Raw genomic sequence first — 25,504 nt, 5'->3', positions numbered from 1 at the left:
CAGGATTAAGTGCCCTTTAACCGTTATGAAGACCACTTTTCGATAGGGTAAGTCCTTTACGCGGTATAACCGGAAAACCGAAAAAACGCCGCTTTCGGGGGCCCCCACCACTTAAGCACAACTCCGTCGAAGTCGAAAACTTAGGAGAGTCTTAATGGGCAACCAATGAAGCCATTAAAGCAAAAAAATCTTTTGTAGGAATTATTTCCGATTTAATCAATTTTTGTGTTTAATTCTACTGGCCTATATCGTTCGCGCGTAATTATATTGCTGTCGCGCTCGCACACTCACTGCGGCCGCCCGTCGCACACATTCGCGACAGCAATATAATTACGCGCGAGCGATAAGGATGGGTGTCTTGGGGTCATTGGACGAAATTCTACGTGCTCGGCGACCGGACTTTACCATTATTAAGTTTTTTCTCAGTACCACCAATTTGTAGTTCCGAAGTGCTAGGGCTAAGTTAATTTGGGACCGGTATAATTATAAGTGCGCTGAAAAGGGTTCATGTAAATGATTTAAGTATTTTTTTGAATCTAGAAAAACGAGTTAGATTCCAATTGGCATTGAAATTAGCTTAGAATCAATCATATAATACTAGTAATTTGTATCGCACAAATTACTAATAGTCCCGTTAATCCCTCGTGGTAAGCTAAATATGCTTGTGTTACGAGTGGGCTCACCAAAATAGTCTGGCGACAGCGAGGTTCCAACTCGTGTTCTCCGGATGTCGAGTAGGCCAGTCCGACGCCTTCACCGTTCGGCTATCGTGGCCTCAATTTAATCAATTAAAGTCCCGAACTGGTGACGTCATAGTCCCTATTGCCATATAATCTATGGGAGAGTCGGATCAGGCCAGCCCCGCCGCCGCCGACCGGCCGCACTTCCCAGTCACTATGCGTCTGTTAAGACTGGTCTCGGTCATTATACACAAGTACCATTCTGTGCTGGTGAGTATTGTGTCTATATCATCCTAATGAGGGCTATCGTATTTGTCCTTACCAATTGGCGCCACTGTAGAATAAGTTCCTCTCGCTCGCTAGTGGCTAAGACAGTGTAAAACAGTGGGATGAAGCTACTGGGTAAAAGGCATGTCACAGCCAGTGATGCCAACCGTTGAGCACAAAAATTATAGCCCTCATTGGCAAACGAATTAGAATACATAAAGGCTTATTTTCATTGGATATACACACGGCCACACTGTTAACTATCCATTTCCGTTTTTGCTCTCGCTCTCATCAAATGGTGATTCTTTGCGATAGAACGAGACGACATGATAGGCAATGGATAGTTAACACTGTTGTCGATGGTACTGGCTGATATTTGAGGTGCGGGAGATTTCTGTAACCTTTTTCGTATTGACTAATGAAAATGAGACATTGCTTAGTTTTTTATCGCGCTTTGAAATTGCGTCGTAGGAAGTAAACCAATCTATACTAATATTATAAAGCTGAAGAGTTTGTTTGTTTGTTTACTTGAACGCGCTAATCTCCGGAATTACTAATACCGGTCCGATTTGAAAAAATATTTCAGTGTTAGATAGCCCATTTATCGAGGAAGGCTATAGCACAAAATATAACAGAAGGTAAACTCATGTATGTACCTCGCTTTGCATACCTCTCTCGCTCGCACGCTCGGCCGTCGCGCTAGGGTTGTCTTGTCATGTGTTGCGTTTATTTCGTTATGATAGAAAAATGAAACTTTTAATACTATGGAAGAAAGACAATAACAGTTATCCACATTATCCACGTATAATTATGTAGTTATGTTTAGTACGTTATTATTATAGTAATAGTTTGCAAACAAATACACGAGAAGGAAGTAGTATGACGTAGTATGTAGTTGGGTGGTTGACACTATTATCCAATAATTCCTAAAACCTCTTTAAAACACTTCGATATTCCTAATAATTGAGTTGGATTTCAATTTGTCAGCGTTAAACGAACTATTGAAATACAAATAAATACCTTACTTACCTCCCGGAATCAATTGGTAGTTTAAAAAACGAAAATTTAGTTTTTAATGTTGAGTGCAAGCAACCATCTACTTAACAAATGTTATAATACCCCTTTTTTGTTGTTCACTCATTTTCGCATAAAAAAAAATTCATAAACGCGTGAGCAGCGTCACTCAAGCGAACGCAGTCGCGCCTCGCATTCGTCCGAGACAGTCTTGATAACGCGTACGTGAGCGGTGTCTATGTGTGCGTGGCTCGAGCGCGCTTAGTATGGAGTTTACCTTCTGTTATATTTTGTGGCTATAGGCTATACAACATCACGCTACGAACAATAGGAGCAGAGCAACAATGAAAAATGTTACGAAAACAGGTATTCACGCGCACGAAGTCGCGGGCACAGCTAGTTATGTATAACGGGAAACCTTTGGAAATAAATATACCGAGAAGTAGGCGTGGCTTCCCTCATTTAGCTCGATACCTACTCAGTTACGTCTTTATTTATAGTATTTAATCCAAAAAATATTTGAAGTCGGTCTAATTCGCTACTCAAGAATCGATTCAAACTTTTGATTATCCAATATCGTAATATTTCTTCATTTCCCAGGTGACGGAATGCGAGATCTTCCTATCCCTCACTATAAAGTTCCTGGACCCGGACAAGCCGCTCTGGCAGCGAGCGCTGGCGTTAGAAGTGCTGCACAAGATGACCATACAACCGCGTGAGTGCACTGGCAACATTGTTAATGTTTATATTAACTGGCAACACCTTCTTTGTTTTGTTCTATGGCAACACATTACTTGTTTTGATAGCTAAGTATTTTATAAGGTACGATACGAATGCGTGAGTAATGGAAACATCGCTGATGTTTTTGGAACTGGCAACACATTTCTTTTGTTCTAATGACATACCATAATGAGTGGCAACATTTATTGTTTTTTGGAACTAGCAATACCTTTGTTTTGTCCTATGACAGACTATTAATAATTTGTAGTTTCATTCGGTTACTTATGAAATATTTTCATTTAACTTTAATATTTTTTTAGTTTTGAACTCAACGGTATAGTAAATCACTATCCACTAGTAAGTGACAGAACTTTATTCTTCAGTGGCGTCACTGTCTTAGCCACTGTAAGTAACAGGACCTTATTTGCCAGTGATGCCAACTGGTGAACGCTTCTGGAAGACTAACTAAGATGGCGCCACTGTAGTTGAATGTCCTATGTTGAGCAGCACTTTGGCGGTGTTACGCGATACACAAAGCGTCAAAATATTTTATGGTGTGTGTGGTATTAAGCTGGGTCCTACTCCTGATACGTTAACATTGCTCGATCCAATCACCGTATCGTTCCCATCATTATAAGGGTGATGTTTCCACATGCATGGCGGAGGGCGGGCGTCAAGCGGCTTTTGGTGCACACAAGTTTTAGCGAAGGCCTAAAGGTGTTTATGGGTCATTCCATAAAAATCTGTATAATTTCGACGTCATTTTGTCCCAAACTTTTTTAAGATGCTTTTGAATACTTTATTAGTGTAAATTATAGTTTATTTATTAATTATGTTATGTCTAAAAGGGCCAGTCACTTTAAGCTTTATTTTAGGAGAAATTATAATTTTTCAATTTTTTCATACTACACTACCCCTATATGACTTTTAATAAAGTATAAAAATTTTACCTTAACATTTATAGATAAGTTAATATACTTAATGTAGTTGTTTTGTTATTATCGCTGTATAAAAAACGTCATTCCCTAACTACTAACTTAGTCCCTTGTGGCATTTAAAGCTAGGGCCTGACGGTCTAGGGACTGACGATTTGGAGTAAAACTTAACACAAATGCAGATTAACTTTATATTATAAGATGCTTAATACAATGTGCCGAAAATAGCCGAAAATCCACACGTAAATAATATTAAATTATAATACAATTTCCTATTGTAATCAATAAAGCTACTCAACTAGGGACTGACGAAGTGACTGGATCAACACATGTTTCCACAACAACTGGCACGTTTGCACTTATTCAAAAAACGGCTGCCGCAAAGCCAGTATAGTCTGAGGATAACTTCGTATCGTACTTTAAACTCAACTAAATGTCATTCACTCTAAATACATATTAGAGCGCAAAATTATAAAATCAGTGCGTAGCGAGGGAATGACGCTAAAAGCTGTAGACACTTTTTCAACTTAAGAAAATCAAATTATTGTTTATTGAAACCGCAAAATATTAATAGAATTTGGTGTAATGTACGTTTAAATAGATTATTCGTTAATTAAAACAAAGGATCAAGTTGATGTTTCTATAAATATAGGTTCCAAAATACAAACTTTTGGAGTACGGACCTGCCTAGGGAATGACGTTTTGGGTCATTTAAAAGGAATTAAAGATTTTTTTTAAATAGTTTTAGAAAATATAAATGGGTGATGAATAAAACACATTGCGAGCTGTTATTTAACAATTTTGGAATAAAATATTAACAAATATTCCATGTGAAATGTGGCGCTGACTAAGAGTTGACATATTTTTGTGGAATGACCCTTATGTATACCCTGACTCATGCTCTTCCCTCCACAGATCTCCTGAAAGCCTTCTGCTCATGTTACGATATGCGTCCGCACGCCACCAATATCTTCCAAGACATCGTCAACGCGCTGGGCGCCTACGTGCAAAGCCTCTTCGTGGCCTCGCAAGTCAACACGCCGGCCGGTGAGTTCGTTCGTTCGTTCGTTCGTTCGTTTCAGCCGAAAGACGTCCACTGCTGGACAAAGGCCTCCCCCAAGGATTTCCACAAAGACCGGTCCTGCGCCGCTCGCATCCAGGTACCTCCCGCGACCTTCACCAGATCGTCGGTCCACCTAGTGGGAGGCCTGCCCACGCTACGTCTTCCAGCTCGTGGTCGCCACTCAGGAACCGGCCGGCCGGCGAGTAACTAGCTTTATTTTAACCCACCACTGTATCTACGTGCTTAAACCTAGGCGCAGACCACCGATTTTTAGTTGGCCGATAGTTAGATGGTATGGAAGTGCGCACACTACACCGATTTGGTATATATCGATAGATTCTTCATACATATTGGAAATCGATCTAACTATCGGCAGAGTAAATACAAATTGTATTACTCTGCTATCGGCCAACTGAAAGGCGATGGTCTGCGCCTAGGCTAACTGTCACAAATCCTTAAAACTACAGATTAAAGTACGGCCAACTAGCAGCGATACAAAAGGTCGATTCGACTGTCGAACTGACAATCTATTCTGTCTCTTCCCATATTGTGTATTTGTCGTAATGTCTCGTTCTCCCGCCAAAATATGTCAAAGTCAAGCCCCTGCTATTCCAAATGACCATGACATTGGGCTTGTTTACATTTGGTATCGCTTCTCGTTGGCCGTACTTTAGATAGGGTAGTTGAGTAGTAAAAGAGGGTCTGTTTTTATAGCGCTGTACCAAATCTGTTCCTTACTTTCAGTACGCAAAGGGTGCCATTTCCAATATACAATTGACACCTTATTTTTTAGCATCTGCTGACTGTGTTTCTGGTTGATAATAGACTAAAAATCTTGTAACTACCACACGTAAAAGATCGTTCTTCATCAGATTAGTGCTTTTAGAAATAAGAAACAATCATAAATACCGTCCTATTCTTTATTATTACATCAATTAGTTCCAAAAGCATCATGGAATATGTCCTCCGGATTCGGGATGTGGTCGGACCCGATATTATCAATATCCGGAGGGAGGACGTCCTCCAAACCGGTCTCAACCTTCTCCTTGTCGCCTAAGGGGTTAACCAGGGGGAGGTCCCCTAGAGTACCGTCATACTCCGGCTCGGGGTCCTTTTGAGTAGGTTCTATGTCTTCAAGGCTGAGGTCTTCTCGTCTTCTCATGTCTGTTAAAATAAAAATGAACTTTATTGACTGCGCACGGCAAGGGATTTTTAGGAGACAAATAATAATGTACCTTATAGTTTTAACGCTACGATTTGAAATGTAGGCTGCTGCTTCGGTATTCCTAAGCATGACGTGGCTTGCTAAAACCATTAACATTGCATGGACGGATACATTTTTGAGTAGGTGACTCCAAAAATTTTTTTTTTCACAAAATCTATTGGATTTGAATAGCTTTTTGACGTCACGCAGCAAGAGACTCACCCACAGATATGGATAGATGCAGCATGTGTCAAAATTGTATGAAGCCGAGCGTGCCACTTTTTAAACGTCATTAGTGTCATTTTAGCGAATTTTAGTGATTGCCGCAACGTAAAAGTAATCGTATCATCGTACTGCATTCGCAAAGTCATCGAAAGATATCGTATGAATCGATTCGAAAATTACCCAAGTAACATTTTACTCCATTTAAGAGTTCACATTTAGTTCCAATGTGTACTTAAAGCATTAGTACAGTTCACTCGTGATGTATAAGCTGTATTATTGCAATTAATTACACCTATACCTGTCTAAGGGACTTATAGGAGTGTAGACTAGTGTAGAGTTATACTTTTATACGATTGTTGGTGTTATAATACTCTAACAACTATCCTTTAGTCAGCCATCTGACTAAGAGCATTATAGGAGGGTAGAGATACGGCAACCGCTGTTTAACGGCCTACTTGTACGATGTTATAATGCTAGCATTTTAATAGAACACACGTGGTCATTTATAAAGCCAAAGGCTGTTATGTTTACTTGTTTTAGACTGTTATACAGCTAGTAGCTGTAGTAGGACTTGTTTGTGATAATTAAAATAACCTTTTTTTACTATCTGTACAAAAGTGTTTCAATGGTTCGCATGTACACTGTAGGCTGTTAAAAGGACTATATGTGTTGTCCATTAACATCAATAGCAGTTTATTTGTCCACAAGTACTACTCTTATTTGCTTTAAGCTGAACACGAATGTGAATGTGATATTCTATTACACATTTCCCCAAGCCTGTTTTTAGTTGTTCATGGTGGTTCTGTACATGATGCAGAGGAAAATATTATGCCTGAACCTGAAAGAAGAACGGTCATCTGTGACCCAGGCCCGACAGAAACGAGACATACCTCAGTTTTTTTGTCATGTCTTAATTAGTTAAATTATATATTTTTTATATTCGAAATCTATGTATAACACTAAAATATTACCCTTTGTTTTTGTTCAGGCGTTATACAAAAACTAATATAAAATGCCTATTTATCACCAAAATTGGTAAATGTATGTACCTAAATGTCTATTACAGCTGCTATGGAATGTATCTAAGTGACCTGGAGATACAGCCGGATTATACAGGGTGGAAACGATAAGTGATCTCACTCGATTATTTCTAAACTATACAAGATATTGAAAAACTAGTTACTGATTTTGAAAGTGCTTCACGAACTGTTTCAAATGGTACCAATATAGGTTACAGATTATGGAAGCTGGTAACATTGAATTTTTGAATTTTGTAACTTCTCGTTTCCACCCTGTATAATCCGGCTATATCTCCATGTCACCTAGATACATTCCATAGCAGCAGACATTTAGGTACATACATTTACCAATTTTGGTGATAAATAGGCATTTTATATTAGTTTTTGTATAACGCCTGAACAAAAAAAAAGGGTAATATTTTGGTGTTATACATAGATTTCGAATATAAAAAATATTTAATTTAACTAATTAAGACATGACAAAAAAATTGAGGTATGTCTCGTTTCTGTCGGGTCTGGGTTTTTTTTGTATGGGGCGTGACCGTTCTTCTTTCCCTTCAAAATATACCAGATATCAGAGTGTGATGATTGCAGTTCTTGTGATAGTGAATACCATTTTGATTTGGACAATTATTTAACCTTTCGCAAAAAAAAAATAAGAACATGGGCTATTGAAAATCGTATTCCTCATTCCGCTTTGAATAAATTATCAAGCATAATAAACGAATTTAAACCGGGAACACTACCGTCTGATGCTTTAGGTATTCATACTTGACTATTAGTACCTGGGCTAGGCGATTTAACGGACATTAATAATTTTTATTGCGGATCTCTAAAATTTCAGTATTTGAAAGAATTAAAGATACACAATTGACCTGAACTAGGTACATCTTAAAGCTGTACATAAGTTCACATTAGAATAAATTTATAGACATTAGCGCTGTAGTGGTACAAATGTGGAACTTCATATAGATAACAGCATTCTAACAGAACACATGTGAACCTAATATACGCTCACCGCATTAAATTGGAGTTATAACAGTTCACATAGCCGTATTTCATTTCCACCATTTTGTTCTACATAACCTAAAATATTTACCAAATAAATCTCCAAAATTAATGCAGATTTATCACAAAATTCGCAGATAGAGCGATTGAGTTTTGGTTTCATGTTATAATTAATTACCGTAATATAATTATAATGCCAATCCAATATCAAAAACTGAAAATTGTAGATTTCCTCTCAGCCAGTTTTAAATATTTTAAAATGAATATCGCGTTTTTACAGAGGCGCGTAAATATTTTAGCTGTAAATATGTATACATTTCACGATAAAGTTGCATTCCCAATGGCATTAACATTATTTAGTATTTAAAACCCGTGTTATTATTTGCATAAATGATTATCCGCCCGAGTTGTTTCCCTCTTGGCACTCACGTACAAATACCAAACTAATATTAAAATGTGGAAATAATTTAAGACACACGTGAACTTTAGGTAGCATTGGAGTACTTTTGTCGGACTTTATAACTTTGAAAGCTGTGCATCTAGCCACTTGTTACTCTTTATTGTCCTCACGTACGTTGTATGGTTCACACTGCGTCCCATATAGTGCCGTAAGTCAGCCTTAAGTACGATGTTGCTACTTAAACTGCTATTATAATGCTATTATACTGCTAATGTACAGCCATAGTGAACTTAAAGCTGTCTAATTTGTGCCCAAACTGGTTCTATAAAAGCATTATAGCAAGCTATACAGCTCGTATACAGCTGACATACACAGCTTGTGGAGTACATGTGAACGACTATTGAACTCTTAAATGGAGTAAAATGTTACTTGGGTAATTAATTCCGATAAAACTGATATTTTGTTAAATTTATAGCTAGTCTGACTGTGGATTAAAATAATTTTGTAGCGGTAGACTTTATTCTACATTATTAATTTGCAAATAATATTTTTGTTGTTGTGCCTAATGTTTATGAAAGTAATGATTGTTATTCCATTATGTTAAATAGTACTACTAGTAATTCACACTTAATTCCATACTTTTAAATATCCTAGTAAGTACCTGACCTAGTTTCATAAAATAAAGACTATTTACTCAAGTTTTTATTTTTAATAAATGTAAAAATGCGTAGTTTTGCCAATACGTTTTGTTTCATAAAGCTAAGTCAGGTACCTTAGTTTTGAAGATATTTCTAAATCACAAAATTCAATGTGGTAAAAAACGTTCAAAGTGAAAATGAAACACAAAAGATTTTTCTTCATAATTATAATATAAGTGCAATGAATAGTATTGTGCTTTAGACGAGCCCTATAAAATAATCAAAACAAATCAAAAGGTTTGAATAAAATTGTTCTTCCGCCGTCATTTATAAAAAAGGTAATGGCAAAATTATAGAACTTCCTTAGGCAGATACCTCTACTCTGTCTATTTGAAAAAGTCTGGCACTAGGGATTTCCCGGGGGCTCGATAAAAAACCAAAAACATCTTTATTTTCCTCTTTAAATAAATTAATTCTTACAAATCGTCAAATCTCATCATTTTTTTCACCCTACCAGCGATTCAATACAAAAACTTGTCCGGTGTATGAATACACGGATCTGTGTGTGTCATAATGTTATGAGTAAGTACGGTTCCTTGGGATCGGGATGAGTGCACCACATACATTAGGTCTTAATAGTACATTGCAGGATATGTATTAAAAACAATCCTACTTTATACTTCTTCTACTGCTACTTTATTCTAATTAATTATTTGTTACTTGTGCTGTTAATTACAATTCTCAATCCGTTAAAAATTTATTAATTTTACCGTGTTAGTACTACCACAGAATAATAATAAGTACTACGTACAGAAGTTTTTCTTCGCGAAGGTATTCAAAAAAATGTATGCTCAATGTCATCAACAATATGGTGTAATTTAGCTTGTCTTAAGAGTCGAGCACCGTTTTGTTGACATACGTCAGTGATCGGTACTGTCTTGATGCCATAGGGCTGACTGCTACAAGAAGCTACTGTGTCGCCATCTAGCGCACCACACTTGCATTCACTGCTCTTCGCGGCAACGCGCAGCTACATGCGGCCGCCAGTTATATAGTGTAAGAGCTAGCACCTAAATATTTTATAACACACATAACTGTGACAATTTATTTCACGTGGGCGAAGCCAAAAAGCTAGTAAGAAATAAAAATTCAATTCAGTAGGTATTTCAAACCAAATTTTATTACATAAACAAACATTATACTAATTTCATTATGGGCCCTTAGTATGTGAAAACTGCAATTGACGATATTTCGCACTGTTTTCAATATTATGTATTACAGAACGTATGTGTGATGGGATGATATTTTCGAAAACACGATTAGAAAAAATTTTTCTCGAAAAAAAAACATTTACCTCTGGATTTTTTTATAAAAGTTTAATATGACCGTGTTTTACAATAAAATTCCTATAAAATCACAAAGGTATCATGTTTGCCTCTTTGATTTCCTGGCTGTTTTAGATTTCAAAAACCTAAATATATTAATTTATTAACTTTCTGATAAAAGTGTGAATGGCTCTTACGATGTCCCCCCCTTAAATCAAAATGTCTTTATTTGGTCTATATGCCCATCATCACTACGTAATAATTATAAAAAAAGTCGCTTTCCTGTCTGTCTGTCCCTATGTATGCTTAGATCTTTAAAACTATGCAACAGATTTTGATACGGTATTTAGGGTTCCGTAGCCAAATGGCAAAAACGGAACCCTTATAGATTCGTCATATAGTCTGTCTGAACATAGAAAGTTTTTGTGCACTTTTTAAAATGAGTTAACCAAGTATATGGCTATTAGACTTGCACACGTCCGTCCGTTTTTTGTAGGATTAATATAATTAAGTAACATTTATTTTTTGCATTCGGCTCTTGGTCTAACCCAAACGAAACACGAACAACTAATGAACTAACAATGAACAAAGTTGATAAATTAGTAATATGTAAATAATGAATTTGTTTTACGAGCTGTCCCGGCGTACTTCGTACCGCAAATTAATATAAAGTTGTTTAAGTGATTTATAAAATCACAATATTAATTTTTGAAAGTAGGGTCATTGTGCTGGTTTTCTATCTAACTTCGGTTTTCGTCCATTTCACTGAGCTGCCATAAACACATGCGTAAAATTTGAATACAAAGTATTGTATTCACAGAAGGCAGTAGCCATCCCGCGCTAGTTTTGTTGCAATCTATAATGCCTAAGCAACAGTTCCACCTAAATGAAAATGTAATTTAAAAAGTAGTGAGTTCCAAAAAATTACGTAAATGCGCGGCCTTACACCGGTCACCGGTACATTGCAGAAATCATCGCGCTAGAAAAAAAACGTGCTGACAGGAAAAGTTTTTGGCACGTATGTCTAATTGATAGCATTATAAACACAATTTTAAGTGTTTATTAGACTTCTTCATACAAAATTAAATCTTAGATGACTAAGGGTCATTTTTTTAAAGCATAGCTCAGGTCATATAGCAGGCAAATCAACTCGGAAAGGGATCAACAACGTATCGCCTTTTGTGGCATGGAGGTAATAGTGGAGAGGAAATATAGATCTATACAAAAATTCGACAAATTAATGACAAACAGCTGTTTATCTCTTTCTAACTTACCCCTGGTGATGTATAAAAAAAAGAAATAGTAATGTTTGGTCAGTACTCATTCTGGCAACATTTTCATGTGACGTCACTAACTACCTGACTTGTGCCGAGTAGGTACCTACATACAAGATTTAAGAAAACAACATATTTATAGGCAATCAGCTGCAACTACACGCACACACACACACACAAATACCTGTCAGCTGATTGCCTATATTGCGGCCATGTTGTTTTCTTAAATCGTGTATGTGTTTATAATGCGTGTAAATGTGTGCGTAATGTACCGAGTACGTTTATTTTAAAGTTACGCCAAGTCCATGAGACACTGATATACGTCAGTGTTTTGCGAGCTGTCATTGCCCTTCGCGCACTGTCATCGGCGAGGCAAGGCGTTTACGTTACGGTGCGGATTGTGTGTGCGTTGCAGTATGGACTTTAGTTGACTGCCTTTATGAGCACTCGAACGACATAAAATAATATGATACATTTATGTAAAGGTATTTTAAGATCACAAAGTTGGCAACTCCGATAGTTGGACGAAAACCAGCGCAAAGACCCTATCCTGTTTGACACCTATAATAATTGACAATAGCTGGCTCGGCGAACTTCGGCAAACTAATGTGTGACGTGAAGTGCCAAATCGCGGAAAATGTCGGAAGAAATACATGAATTTGCATGAATTATCATGAATAACAATAACCACTTATTTACCTCTCAGTGTCTTCAGGCAACTTAAAAAAAGTACATTGTGTGTTTTTATTATTATTTAGGCAGTAAAATACTGCACAGTATTTTTTACACAGTATTTTTTTATTTTTTTCCATAATACAAGAGTACGCGTGCGTGTGTCAATGCTCGCTCGTATCTCGTATGTGACGCCTTGTCGAATCGCCTCCTGTAGGTGGGCTATCGTGCGTGTTTTGTTTTCGATGTGAACTCGCGGAGATGAACAGGCCTGGTACTACTGTCCTCGTAAAATCATCGTTACCGATTGTTGTAATCGGCTAACAATTAACAACGTGTACATCACTCGACCATGTATGTCCATTTGGACATATCGGAATGGCACGCTTTGACGAGCAACTTGCTGTATCTACTCTAATCCATATCTGTGGACTCACCCCTCTGAAGAACTGGCCATGCACTATGGTTACCGCTGATACCAGCAGACGCCAGAACCTGCGAATATAGCGCTGCCAGCGGACGACAGCGACGCATGCAGCGGCGATAGGTGTTAAAGCGGTTGGTGACGTCACGCAGCAACAGACTCACCCCTCATAAGAACTGGCCATGCACTATGGTTACCACTGATACCAGCAGACGCTAGCACTTGCGAATATAGCGCTGCAAGCGGGCGGCAGCGACAACTATGACATGGCTGGTGACGTCACAGTAACAGACTCACCCCTCATAAGAACTGGCCGTGCACTATGGTTACCGCTGATACCAGCAGACGCCAGCACTTGCGAATATAGCTCTGCCAGCGGGCGGCAGCGACAACTATGACGTAGCTGCTGACGTCACACAGTAACAGACTCACCCCTCATAAGAACTGGCCATGCACTATGGTTGCCACTGATACCAGCAGACGCCAGCACTTGCGAATATAGCGCTGCAAGCGGGTGACAGCGGGAACTGTGACGTGGCTGGTGACGTCACGCAGTAACAGACTCACCCCTCATAAGAACTGGCCATGCACTATGGTTGCCACTGATACCAGCAGACGCTAGCACTTGCGAATATAGCGCTGCAAGCGGGCGGCAGCGACAGCTATGACATGGCTGGTGACGTCACGCAATAACAGACTCACCCCTCATAAGATCTGGCCATGCACTATGGTTGCCACTGATACCAGCAGACGCCAGAACCTGCGAATATAGTGCTGCCAGCGGGCGGCAGCGGCGTCTGTGACGTGGTTGGTGACGTCACGCAACAATAGACTCACCCCTCATAAGAACTGGCCATGCACTATGGTTGCCACTGATACCAGCAGACGCCAGCACCTGCGAATACAGCGCTGCAAGCGGGCGACAGCGACGCATGCAGCGGCGGTAGGTGTTGAAGCGGTTGGTGACGTCATACAATAACAGACTCACCCCTCATAAGAACTGGCCATGCACTATGGTTGCCACTGATACCAGCAGACACCAGCACCTGCGAATATAGCGCTGCCAGCGGACGACAATGACAACTGTGACGTGCCTGGTGTCGTCACGCAGTAAATGACTCACCCCTCATAAGAACTGGCCATGCACTATGGTTGCCACTGATACCAGCAGAAGCTAGCACCTGCGAATACAGCGCTGCAAGCGGGCGACAGCGGCAACTGTGACGTGGCTGGTGACGTCATACAGTAACAGACTCACCCCTCATAAGAACTGGCCATGCACTATGGTTGCCACTGATACCAGCAGACGCCAGCACTTGCGAATATAGCGCTGCAAGCGGGCGACAGCGGTGCATGCAGCGGCGATAGGTGTTGAAGCGGTTGGTGACGTCATACAATAACAGACTCACCCCTCATAAGAACTGGCCATGCACTATGGTTGCCACTGATACCAGCAGACGCCAGCACTTGCGAATACAGCGCTGCAAGCGGGCGACAGCGATGCATGCAGCGGCGGTAGGTCATAAAGCGGTTGGTGCGAGAAGCCGACGGGCAGCCTAGACGCTCGCTGGAATAAAGAGAAATGAGACCATTAATTATTGACAGAACTAATTGCACTCCTTGATCCCATTGCTGTAACTCCTGTGTAGCCTGGACCAGTGAAGACAATTTTATCCCATTGAGGAATGTTCATCTGTAATCTGTGGAGGTATCTGGGGGAAATTTTAACATTGAGCAAATCGAATAGTTTTAACTGACTAAGCGAAATTCTTCCAAGTATTTGTGGCTTATTTTAAAACACTTGTCGGCCGTTTGGTGTAGTAGTGGTTCGAAACGGACTACTATTCCGGAGGTAGCGGGTTCGATTCCCGCACAGTACAAATATTTTGTGTGCATGGACATATTTGTTTGTATTGGACTGGGTGTTTTCTATGTATAATAAGTATGTTTTTACAAAAAAAAAGTATTTAAGTATGTTTATATCCGTTGTCTAGTACCCATAGTACAAGCTTTGCTTAGTTTGGGACTAGAAGCGCAGTGTAAATGTCCAAGGAAATTATTTATTTATTTACTTATACACGCCCCCAGTTTTCCCTGCTACCATCAATGGACAACATTGGCTAGCGAAGAGAAAGAGTGGCCGAAGAAACTCAGTCTTACAAACCCCGCTGGGCCTTCAGGTCACTCGGGCCGTCTATAACCCGTGTACTGCTCATCATACCATCCCAAGTAGCATTTTACTCCATTTAAGAGTTCAATAGTCGTTCACATGTACTCCACAAGCTGTGTATGTCAGCTGTATACGAGCTGTATAGCTTGCTATAATGCTTTTATAGAACCAGTTTGGGCACAAATTAGACAGCCTTAAGTTCACTATGGCTGTACATTAGCAGTATAATAGCATTATAATAGCAGTTTAAGTAGTAACATCGGACTTAAGGCTGACTTACGGCACTATATGGGACGCAGTGTGAACCATACAACGTACGTGAGTGTAATAAAGAGTAACAAGTGGCTAAATGCACAGCTTTCAAAGTTATAAAGTCCGACAAAAGTACTCCAATGGTACCTAAAGTTCACGTGTGTCTTAAATTATTTCCACATTTTAATATTAGTTTGGTATTTGTACGTGAGTGCCAAGAGGGAAACAACTCGGGCGGATAATCATTTTATGCAAATAATAACACGGGTTTTAAATACTTAATAATGTTAATGCCATTGGGAATGCAACTTTATCGTGAAATGTATACATATTTACAGCTAAAATATTTACGCGCCTCTGTAAAAACGCGATATTCATTTTAAAATATTTAAAACTGGCTGAGAGGAAATCTACAATTTTCAGTTTTTGATATTGGATTGGCATTATAATTATATTACGGTAATTAATTATAACATGGAACCAAAACTCAATCGCTCTATCTGCGAATTTTGTGATAAATCTGCATTAATTTTGGAGACTTATTTGGTAAATATTTTAGGTTATGTAGAACAAAATGGTGGAAATGAAATACGGCTATGTGAACTGTTATAACTCCAATTTAATGCGGTGAGCGTATATTAGGTTCACATGTGTTCTGTTAGAATGCTGTTATCTATATGAAGTTCTACATTTGTACCACTACAGCGCTAATGTCTATAAATTTATTCTAATGTGAACTTATGTACAGCTTTAAGATGTACCTAGTTCAGGTCAATTGTATATCTTTAATTCTTTCAAATACTGAAATTTTAGAGATCCGCAATAATAATTATTAATGTCCGTAAAATCGCCTAGCCCAGGTACTAATGTCAAGTATGAATACCTAAAGCATCAGACGGTAGTGTTCCCGGTTTAAATTCGTTTATTATGCTTGACAATTTATTCAAAGCGGAATGAGGAATACGATTTTCAATAGCCCATGTTCTTATTTTTTTTGCGAAAGGTTAAATAATTGTTCAAATCAGAATGGTATATTCACTATCACTAGAACTGCAATCATCACACTCTGATATCTGTATATTTTGAAGGGAAATTTCAGGTTCAGGCATAATATTTTCCTCTGCATCATGTACAGAACCACCATGAACAACTAAAAACAGGCTTGGGGAAATGTGTAATAGAATATCACATTCACATTCATGTTCAGCTTAAAGCAAATAAGAGTAGTACTTGTGGACAAATAAACTGCTATTGATGTTAATGGACAACACATATAGTCCTTTTAACAGCCTACAGTGTACATGCGAACCATTGAAACCCTTTTGTACAGATAGTAAAAAAAGGTTATTTTAATTATCACAAACAAGTCCTACTACAGCTACTAGCTGTATAACAGTCTAAAACAAGTAAACATAACAGCCTTTGGCTTTATAAATGACCACCTGTGTTCTATTAAAATGCTAGCTCTATAACATCGTACAAGTAGGCCGTTAAACAGCGGTTGCCGTATGTCTACCCTCCTATAATGCTCTTAGTCAGATGGCTGACTAAAGGATAGTTGTTAGAGTATTATAACACCAACAATCGTATAAAAGTATAACTCTACACTAGTCTACACTCCTATAAGTCCCTTAGACAGGTATAGGTGTAATTAATTGCAATAATACAGCTTATACATCACGAGTGAACTGTACTAATGCTTTAAGTACACATTGGAACTAAATGTGAACTCTTAAATGGAGTAAAATGCTACTTGGGATATATTATTGTTGTACACTCACGTGCAGTTCTGCCTAAGGAACACAAACGTCCAAACGACGGCTACGGATTGTGCGCACGTGCCTGGCGTGTAGCGCCGCGTGCAGCGCGCCTGGTCGCTCAGCCGGGCCATTCGCGGGTCGTTCCGGCCGTCTGGGCCAACTGGACAGATGGCGGTTCATTAGACTATTTATCTTTATTGCAAAAAATCGTTAAACTACATAGACCCGTATAGCCCATTGCAAGAAATAATTAAGAACGTAGCACCTATTAACAAACAACTACATACGACTACACACGTTTAGCTTGATGAGATTACGTCTGTACTTTAATCTGTCTGTCTGTTTTTCACGCCTAAACCACTGAACCGATTTCGATTAAATTTGGCATTGAGATAGTTTGAGTCCCGGGAAAGGACATATGATAGTTTTTATCCCGGTTTATGAAATAGTAACGCGCGCGATAACGTTTTTCTGTGACAGACAAAATTCCACGCGGGTGAAGCCGCGGGCGGAAAGCTAGTAAATCATATATCATACTCCTACGTCTCTCTCTCACTCCCATATTATCAACAACTAAATTTAATGCCACGTGGCATTCTGAGCACAAACTATAGCAGGCAATAATGAATGAAACTTTGGGGGAAGTTACCCATAATGGCAAGCAGATGAATACACACACGTTGTTAAATAGATGACAAAAAATGTGGAAGTCTAAGGGCTATATTTCACCGGGACACCATGGCGGCGTAACCAGTCGCCTGCTACCAACAAAATGTATACAGCTCTATAGAGAGTTACTCACCTGGTGTCCGTTTGGTTGCGCAAAGCTGCATATATTTTGTTGGTAGCGGGGACTGGTTGCGCCGCCATGGTGTCCCGGTAAAATATAGCCCTAAAACGTACTATTTGCTGTTATTAATCCTGCAGCATGCATCATGAAAACCAAGCAAACTAGCAATATTGTCCGCATTTCAAACAATTTATCACACTAGTAAATTGATGACATAATTTCATGACCGTGTAGTATTTGACATACTGACCAAAATAGTTCGGTAGCTTTTCATACTTGAAAATATTGACGTTTTCGTAAATATATTACAATCTTTACATAATAATAACATGTCTGCGCCAATGCACCACAGTGAGAACCTAGCTGTTGCTTGATAAATAAAATCACGATTGATGATAATGATATTAATGATATCTTTAAATATTGATCAAGGTACATCGTTCGTTCGTTCGTTTCAGCCAAATGACGTCCACTGCTGGACAAAGGCCTCCCCCAAGGATTTCCATAACAACCGGTCCTGCGCTGCCTTATCCAGGCTCTTCCCGCGACCTTCACCAGATCGTCGGTCCACCTAGTAGGAGGCTGCCCACGCTACGTCTTCCGGCCCGCGGTCGCCACTCGAGAACTTTCCTGGCCCAACGGCCATCGTCTCTACGAGCTATGTGCCCCGCCCACTGCCACTTGATTTTAGCAATTCTGCGAGCTATGTCGGTCACTGGTTTCCAAGGTACATAATTAAAATAAAACCTTATTTACAGGTGCGTCAGGAATACCACAGCAGTCGGGCTTCTACTGGAAGGGGGTATGGCTGCCGCTCTGCGTTACATTTGAACCTGGGACAGCTAAATCTGTGTAGTAAGTTAAAAATATTTCCACCCATTTGGAATGAAAAAAAAAATCACAAATCATTAATTTCACTGCTCCAATATTATTTTTGAGTTAGCAGTTAGTCGGTTAAGTTCTATCACCACGCAAGTAATTTTTTGGCGGTTTTGACATTTTGATGCCATTAGCTAGAGTCGAAAGACGCGTCGTTTCGTCCAATCTCCTGAAAAGTTGCTAAAATGACATCTTTAGATTTAATTCTCAATTTGGTAGGAACTCTGAGCAATTCGTACTTGCGCTTGCACTCTTTAATCCATTTATTTTTAAATCTTACATCCAACAGCTAAGCAACCTTTTTTAACCTACTTAAAAAAAGAAGGTTGTTCTTAATAATTCGACTGTATGTTTTTTTATGTAACACATTATGTAACATTTTCTTTTTCATTAAATAAATATACAGTGTAACAAGTTCTTATTCTTTTCCAGCATCGAAATGCTAGACCGCAACGAAGCGCCGGCCATACAGGACGGGTACGGGATCTCCGTAGCATACGCGTGCCTAATGGAGATCATACGCTCCATCGCGATCACTGTAGAGGGCGCTGAATACTTCAGGTAACCTACAACATTATCATCATTTTAGCCACAGGACGTCCCGTAACCTTATTCACGTAACAAAACTTCAACGACAACAAAACACTGACTTGCGATCCTATCGAGTAATCGTTCTATCAAAATGACCCTTGTGAATACGGATTTAGAACTGTTTTTCATTCGGACGACTTCTGAACGTCAGCGAGATCTACGTCTACGTGAATTAGGGCACAGATCGGCCGGCAAACTATAATCTTTGGTATCCACTATCTATTACTAAAATCTTATATTTAATTAAACAAAAATATACGATGCATTAAGTATTGATTTGTCATTGTACATTTTTTGATATACCATTTTTACAACTAATTTACAAACTAAATAAATATTTTTTAGATTACAAGAAATATACGAAGACGGCCAAAGCGAAACCGACACAGAAGTGAACTCGAATAAAAACGGGAATAATCAAAAAGGTATAAATTAACAACAGTGTACACTGCAGTCTAATTTAAAACATATTTTATAGATTGCTAAAAGATGTGTATGTTACAGAATCAGAATCCAAGGGTGACGCGAAAGATGTCACTAACAATAGCCTCAATGGTGAAGCAGACCAGAACTCCAATGTTCTCCAAAAAGCAGATGAGGATGACGAGAAAGAGATGCAGTTGAAACTACAAGTGAGTGAGATAACATTACTTGTGGGCGTGGCTAATTGTTGCCCCACCCACATTTCATTTTCTTTCGCACTGTTTTTAATCAATTAAGAATGCTATGCTTCAAAGAATATTATAACGGGTGTAAAAAAACCTATCCCGAAGCCGAAGACTACTTATTCTCCACATCATGGGGATCATTTTTTTCTTTGGGACCATACCTGGGAAACTTGTGGTTTAGGAGATATTGAAGGTCAAAGTCAGAATATTTTTTTCAAGATTTTTACATTATCAATTTCAATTCGTTGTTTAAAATTTTTTTTTCTAAGAAACCTTATTAAAATTTTGAGTATTTTCGTCACAATAAGGCTTTTGTCTTTACAATAAGAAATGGACAGCAGCGCGCGCACACACGCTCAAGCGCTGCCCCCACGCCCCGAACCGCAACCCGCGCTCGCCCATGAGTCATTCAACTCTACTGTGAGTTCAACGACTACGACTGGACCAACTGAACTGAGCTTAATCCAAATCTACCTAGTTTGTAAAAATGAAATGAGTACTTAAATTAGTTACTTACACCTTAATATCACCTTACCAGTTTAGTTTTTATTCTAAAAAATAATAAATTACATTTTAATTAATAAAAACCCTTTACACGAATTTGTTTCTTTCCGCAAATTAAATAATCTTACAGAACCTAGGTTGTTAACTAAACCGTGCTTTTACGCATAACCGTTATTCTATCACAATGTAGTATCACAGGTCTTATTAGCTACGCAAGTGTGATAAGCGTAAGTAGGTATCATTAAAAAGTAAAAAGTACCGTAAACAGATGAATAATGATCTTTTGAATGAGGCCTGTCATTCTTTACATTAATAACTCTCTACTTCATTAACTTAAGTCTTTACGATAGTAATAAAATTCATAAAAAGTAAAACTCCAAATTATTGCTTACACCACACCGCTCTAAACGCCTAGAGTAAACACCTGGCAATGTTACTCCTATCGTTGATTAAGGCATTCACTTTCGATAGGAGTGATGATTGTGTGTTCTTTAAACTTAATTGATTTCAGCAACTAAATAAAAAGGTCTCTTTTTTCAGTCTTCCTTCCATACTCATTACTTCCTTTCTTCATAATTTACTTGAAATAAATAATGGTTATGCACGCGATTCTAAATAAACGTAATTTTAATCGTTAATCACAGGCAGTAAGCAGATGTGATAAACTTGTATCATTAAAAAGTACTGTAAACAAATGACAAATGCTCTTACACACAGGTTCATTATTTCTGGCTCTCTAACTTAATAAATTTTACGTCTTTACGATAGTAATTAATAAAATAAAACTTAACTTACTTATTACTGCAATCTGAACGCCTAGAAATAACACACTGGCAAACTCTTGCTCCTTCACTTTCGATGGGAGATTAAAAGATAAGATTTTATTTTTAAACTCGATTGATTTTAGAAACTAAACAAAATTTCATATCTTTTAGCACTTCTTTCATACCAATTACTTCCATTCTTCAACATAAAAAGATTCATCGTCTTGTTCGTGATTATTTTAAATGAACGTAACTTTATTACACGGAATAACTATCAAAATGTATTGATATTCTTATTGTTTTATTAATAACGATTGCGCATCTACAATTCATTCAAATTTGAGTATTTTGGAAGCTTGCTTAAAGCATTAATTATTATTAAGTATGCTTGGACGGATCTTTAGTTAACAAAGATTAATCAAAGTATTTTTGCCGCCGCTTTTACAATCTCATTCGTTGATAGACTTGCCTGTACTAAAGTGATGAAATTACATTTTTGTTAAGTTAAAAATTACGTAAATTTGTAGTTGAAAATGAAGAGTACCGATTCACGACGACACATTCGATAGACGTATTGCTTGACTGTTATTGGTCAGTCAGTCTCGCCGCGCGGGGCAGTGCCTTTGTTGCGAGGGGCCGCTCGCACCTCGCGTTGCTCAGTTCGGTTTCTTCGGCCGTCGAATGCGCTTGCGACTTTTGATTGTTTTCTCGTGCGGATAGTTAGTGTGTGAACGTGTGATAGTGAGTGTGGTAATAGTGAATGTGTGTTAGAAAGATGCCTAACCATACGTACAGTGCTCGTGAGTACGTAAACATGGTTTACTGTTATGGGAGGGCACGTGGAAACGCATCTGAAGCCCTGCAGGCTGTAGGTATCGGGCTGAACATCCTACAGCGCACCACCGTACTGATGCACGTATTTTTGTTCTGGCTGTACAACGTCTGTTGGACAATCAGCCGATTGTGCCTCCGTCCGCCTCGTCTAGGCGTGTATTGTGTCGTATTTGAGGAACTTAAATACCAGTCTGTACGTGAAGGAATACTGGAGCGCGCATCAAAACACGATTTACCTGGCACGCGTTTGCTTGCACGTGGAAGGCCGTCAGTTCGAGCCACAACTTGTCCGGTTGGAGCGGCCGATTCCAGACGACGTCGAAGGGGATTAGTCGGTAAGTACTTAGTTCTAAACCTAAACAAATGCTAAAGGAATGTGTTTTTTAAATGTAGAAAGTGAATAATCTGGTAATTTTGTGTACAAAATACTTCTGCGGTCGCGGTAGGTAGTGGCGGGAAAGCGCGTACGCTCCAATACACTCACACACACATAGGCACGGTCATTGCGTTGCGTGGCGCGCTGTACATTGCGGGCTGCGGAATATTGTATTTTTTTTAATCATAAAAATAAAAAATATTTCCCACCAATAATATTTTGTAATATTACTTGGTTGGATGTACAGAAGGCGTAGTTTCAGTCTTCGTGATAGGTTTTTTTACACCCTGTACAAACATCCTAACTTTGCGTTTACTCTTTGTTTTTTCTTTTAATTCTGCATTTTTAGATACATTATTTACTAAATGGCTCAGGTAGAAAGAGATGTTATTTAGATTATTGTCTATCTTGCACCGTCGCTCATGCTGGCTTCTCGCTTCGCGTGAGAGGGATGGCAATATTTGAAACTTCGGGTAACATTATTCGGAGTAACCCCGCTGTTTCCTTTTAGTTATAATTTTACAGACAATTTTTTCTTTTGTCAGCTATTGAAATCATCGTGGTGCGGGCTTGTGTGGGGCCTCTCAGTTCTGGCCGAAGCGAGTATTGGAGAACTGGAGAACATTCTGCGTGCCATACAGTGCCTCGCCAGAGTTAGTGGGAAGGTGAGTGATAGGAATGATAAGATGAAATTGAGGAACAATATGTATAGTGTTTAAATAGACGAAATGAAAAGTAGCAGCTTTATGACTGAGATTATAGCCACTTTAGCAATTTGCATTTCACCGCGCCGCACTTCAATCCCTACATATTCTTTAACTCTTCGTCCATATCCTCAACACGTGACTCTTTTGTTCTTATTATCAGTGGAATCTACCAGTATAGATCGTTTCATCCACGAAGTCGCGTCCCACAAATTTTTGGTCTAGGGAAACGCGGGATGCGGGGAGTTTGATCCGAGCAATCCGAGCGGCATTATTGTAGTGTGCGTGTGCACTAATGGATCATTTAGCGTGTACCGATAACACTCAAACATTAGCGGAAGAATGGTGGGGCGCGTCTTCGTAGATGAAACGATCTATAGATTGTTTTTCACCACCAGGTGGGCCACGCAGTAGGCCGCGACGCGTGCATCAGCGCGCTCTGTCGTGCAGCCTTACCAGCCCAATACTGCGTGCCAGCCCTGGGCGCGCTGCCGTGCCCCTGGCGAAGGGAGCCGCCGCCGCCGCCCGACCCCGACTACCGGCACCAGGTCGTGTGGGTCGGCACGCCGCTGCCGTCCGCCTCGCTGCCCACGGGTGAGTGTCACATGGCGGCACCCTTCTGTGTCCCGGCCAGTCCTGCGGCCAGCCCTGGGCGCGCTGCCGTCCGCCTCGCTGCCCACGGGTAAGTGTCACACAGCGGCACCCTTCTGTGTCCCGGCCAGTCCTGCGGCCAGCCCTGGGCGCGCTGCCGTGCCCCTGGCGAAGGGAGCCGCCGCCGCCGCCCGACCCCGACTACCGGCACCAGGTCGTGTGGGTCGGCACGCCGCTGCCGTCCGCCTCGCTGCCCACGGGTGAGTGTCACATGGCGGCACCCTTCTGTGTCCCGGCCAGTCCTGCGGCCAGCCCTGGGCGCGCTGCCGTCCGCCTCGCTGCCCACGGGTAAGTGTCACACAGCGGCACCCTTCTGTGTCCCGGCCAGTCCTGCGGCCAGCCCTGGGCGCGCTGCCGTGCCCCTGGCGGAGGGAGCCGCCGCCGCCGCCCGACCCCGACTACTGGCACCAGGTCGTGTGGGTCGGCACGCCGCTGCCGTCCGCCTCGCTGCCCACGGGTGAGTGTCACATGGCGGCACCCTTCTGTGTCCCGGCCAGTCCTGCGGTCAGCCCTGGGCAGCCTGGTGTGTGGGCACGCCGCTGCCGTCCGCCTCGCTGCCCACGGGTGAGTGTCACACAGCGGCACCCTTCTGTGTCCCGGCCAGTCCTGCGGCCAGCCCTGGGCGCGCTGCCGTCCGCCTCGCTGCCCACGGGTGACTGACAAATTAAGGGCAAAGAATAGAGGCTGGGAGTGTCTTAAAACAATTTTAGAGCAGGCCTCCTACTCCGTAGATCCGGCTCGAAGGACCATTTGTTAAGGTACGGGATTGCGAATGAATATTAAAGTCCGAAGTAGAGTAAAAAATGTTTATTACGTTAACTAGGACATAGTTACAATGTTAAAATGTTCGAATGCACCCGGTCGCGATGGTTCCGAAAATTGCACTAAATAATTATTATATTAAAACTTAATCGATGCGCGGCCACTGCTGATCACGCAACCTACTTTTTAAAGTACGTGTTAGGTGCGTTTCACAAAAAATATTTCTAGTGAAAGACGCGGAGTATACCTGGATACTGGCAGCGCCATTGTCCAGCAATGAATGTCCTTTACTATACGTACGCAGAACTGATGGCCGATGGGGCAACAAGGTTCTGGAGTGATGATCACGTACCGGAAAACGCAGCGTAAGACGTCCACCCGCAAGACGCTGGATGCAGGCCGCTACCAACCAGGCGATGTGGAAGTCATTTGGGGAGGCCTTTTTCCAGCAGTGGACGTCCTGTGGCTGAAATTCTTTAAATAAATAAATAAATAAAAAATCGTTTATTGCTTGCTTTACAAAAAAGAAATTACAAAAAAAAACTTATATTAAAAAGGTGGAAGCAACTGGAGGTGGCTCAGCTTGTGCTGCCAAGGACTACTTGCCCTAGACGGCGCTGGTTTTCAGCCATCCCCACTTCTCTTGAGGTGTTGATCGAGAAGATTGGTCACGGGGGCTTAGAAAATACGAGTAAAAGGAAAAACAATAATAAAAAGAGAAATACTAAAATAGAGTAGTTACACTTCTTTTTGTGCCTGTGGTGTAGGTGTGGTGTGGGTGTGGTGTGAGTGTAGTGTGGGTGTAGTGTAAGTTCTTCCGGAAAACCATCACAGAACTTTCCCCCTTTTTTATCTACGAAGCGACAAATTGTTTTTCAACCAAATCCTGATCCTTTGTAATACAAAAGTTTCATCAGAATCATTCCAATTA

General features: G+C 40.2%; 1 protein-coding gene across 1 annotated transcript in view; it reads left to right on the top strand.

Annotated features, from left to right (window-relative positions):
- LOC135084062 (protein MON2 homolog) overlaps positions 1 to 25,504 on the top strand; it is a 77,442-nt gene that overhangs the window by 6,226 nt on the left and 45,712 nt on the right. Inside the window, exons 9-17 of the mRNA XM_063978805.1 lie at positions 846 to 950; positions 2,562 to 2,676; positions 4,532 to 4,663; positions 18,599 to 18,695; positions 19,152 to 19,280; positions 19,656 to 19,735; positions 19,815 to 19,942; positions 23,002 to 23,121; positions 23,559 to 23,754. Of these exons, the coding sequence (XP_063834875.1) occupies positions 846 to 950; positions 2,562 to 2,676; positions 4,532 to 4,663; positions 18,599 to 18,695; positions 19,152 to 19,280; positions 19,656 to 19,735; positions 19,815 to 19,942; positions 23,002 to 23,121; positions 23,559 to 23,754 (1,102 nt within the window). The remainder of the gene's footprint in view (positions 1 to 845; positions 951 to 2,561; positions 2,677 to 4,531; positions 4,664 to 18,598; positions 18,696 to 19,151; positions 19,281 to 19,655; positions 19,736 to 19,814; positions 19,943 to 23,001; positions 23,122 to 23,558; positions 23,755 to 25,504) is intronic.

Source organism: Ostrinia nubilalis, chromosome 25 (genome assembly GCF_963855985.1).
Source record: "Ostrinia nubilalis chromosome 25, ilOstNubi1.1, whole genome shotgun sequence".
NCBI lineage: Eukaryota > Metazoa > Arthropoda > Insecta > Lepidoptera > Crambidae > Ostrinia > Ostrinia nubilalis.
The sequence above is the reverse complement of the archived record's forward strand: the minus strand, read 5'-3'. Positions and strand labels throughout refer to the sequence as shown.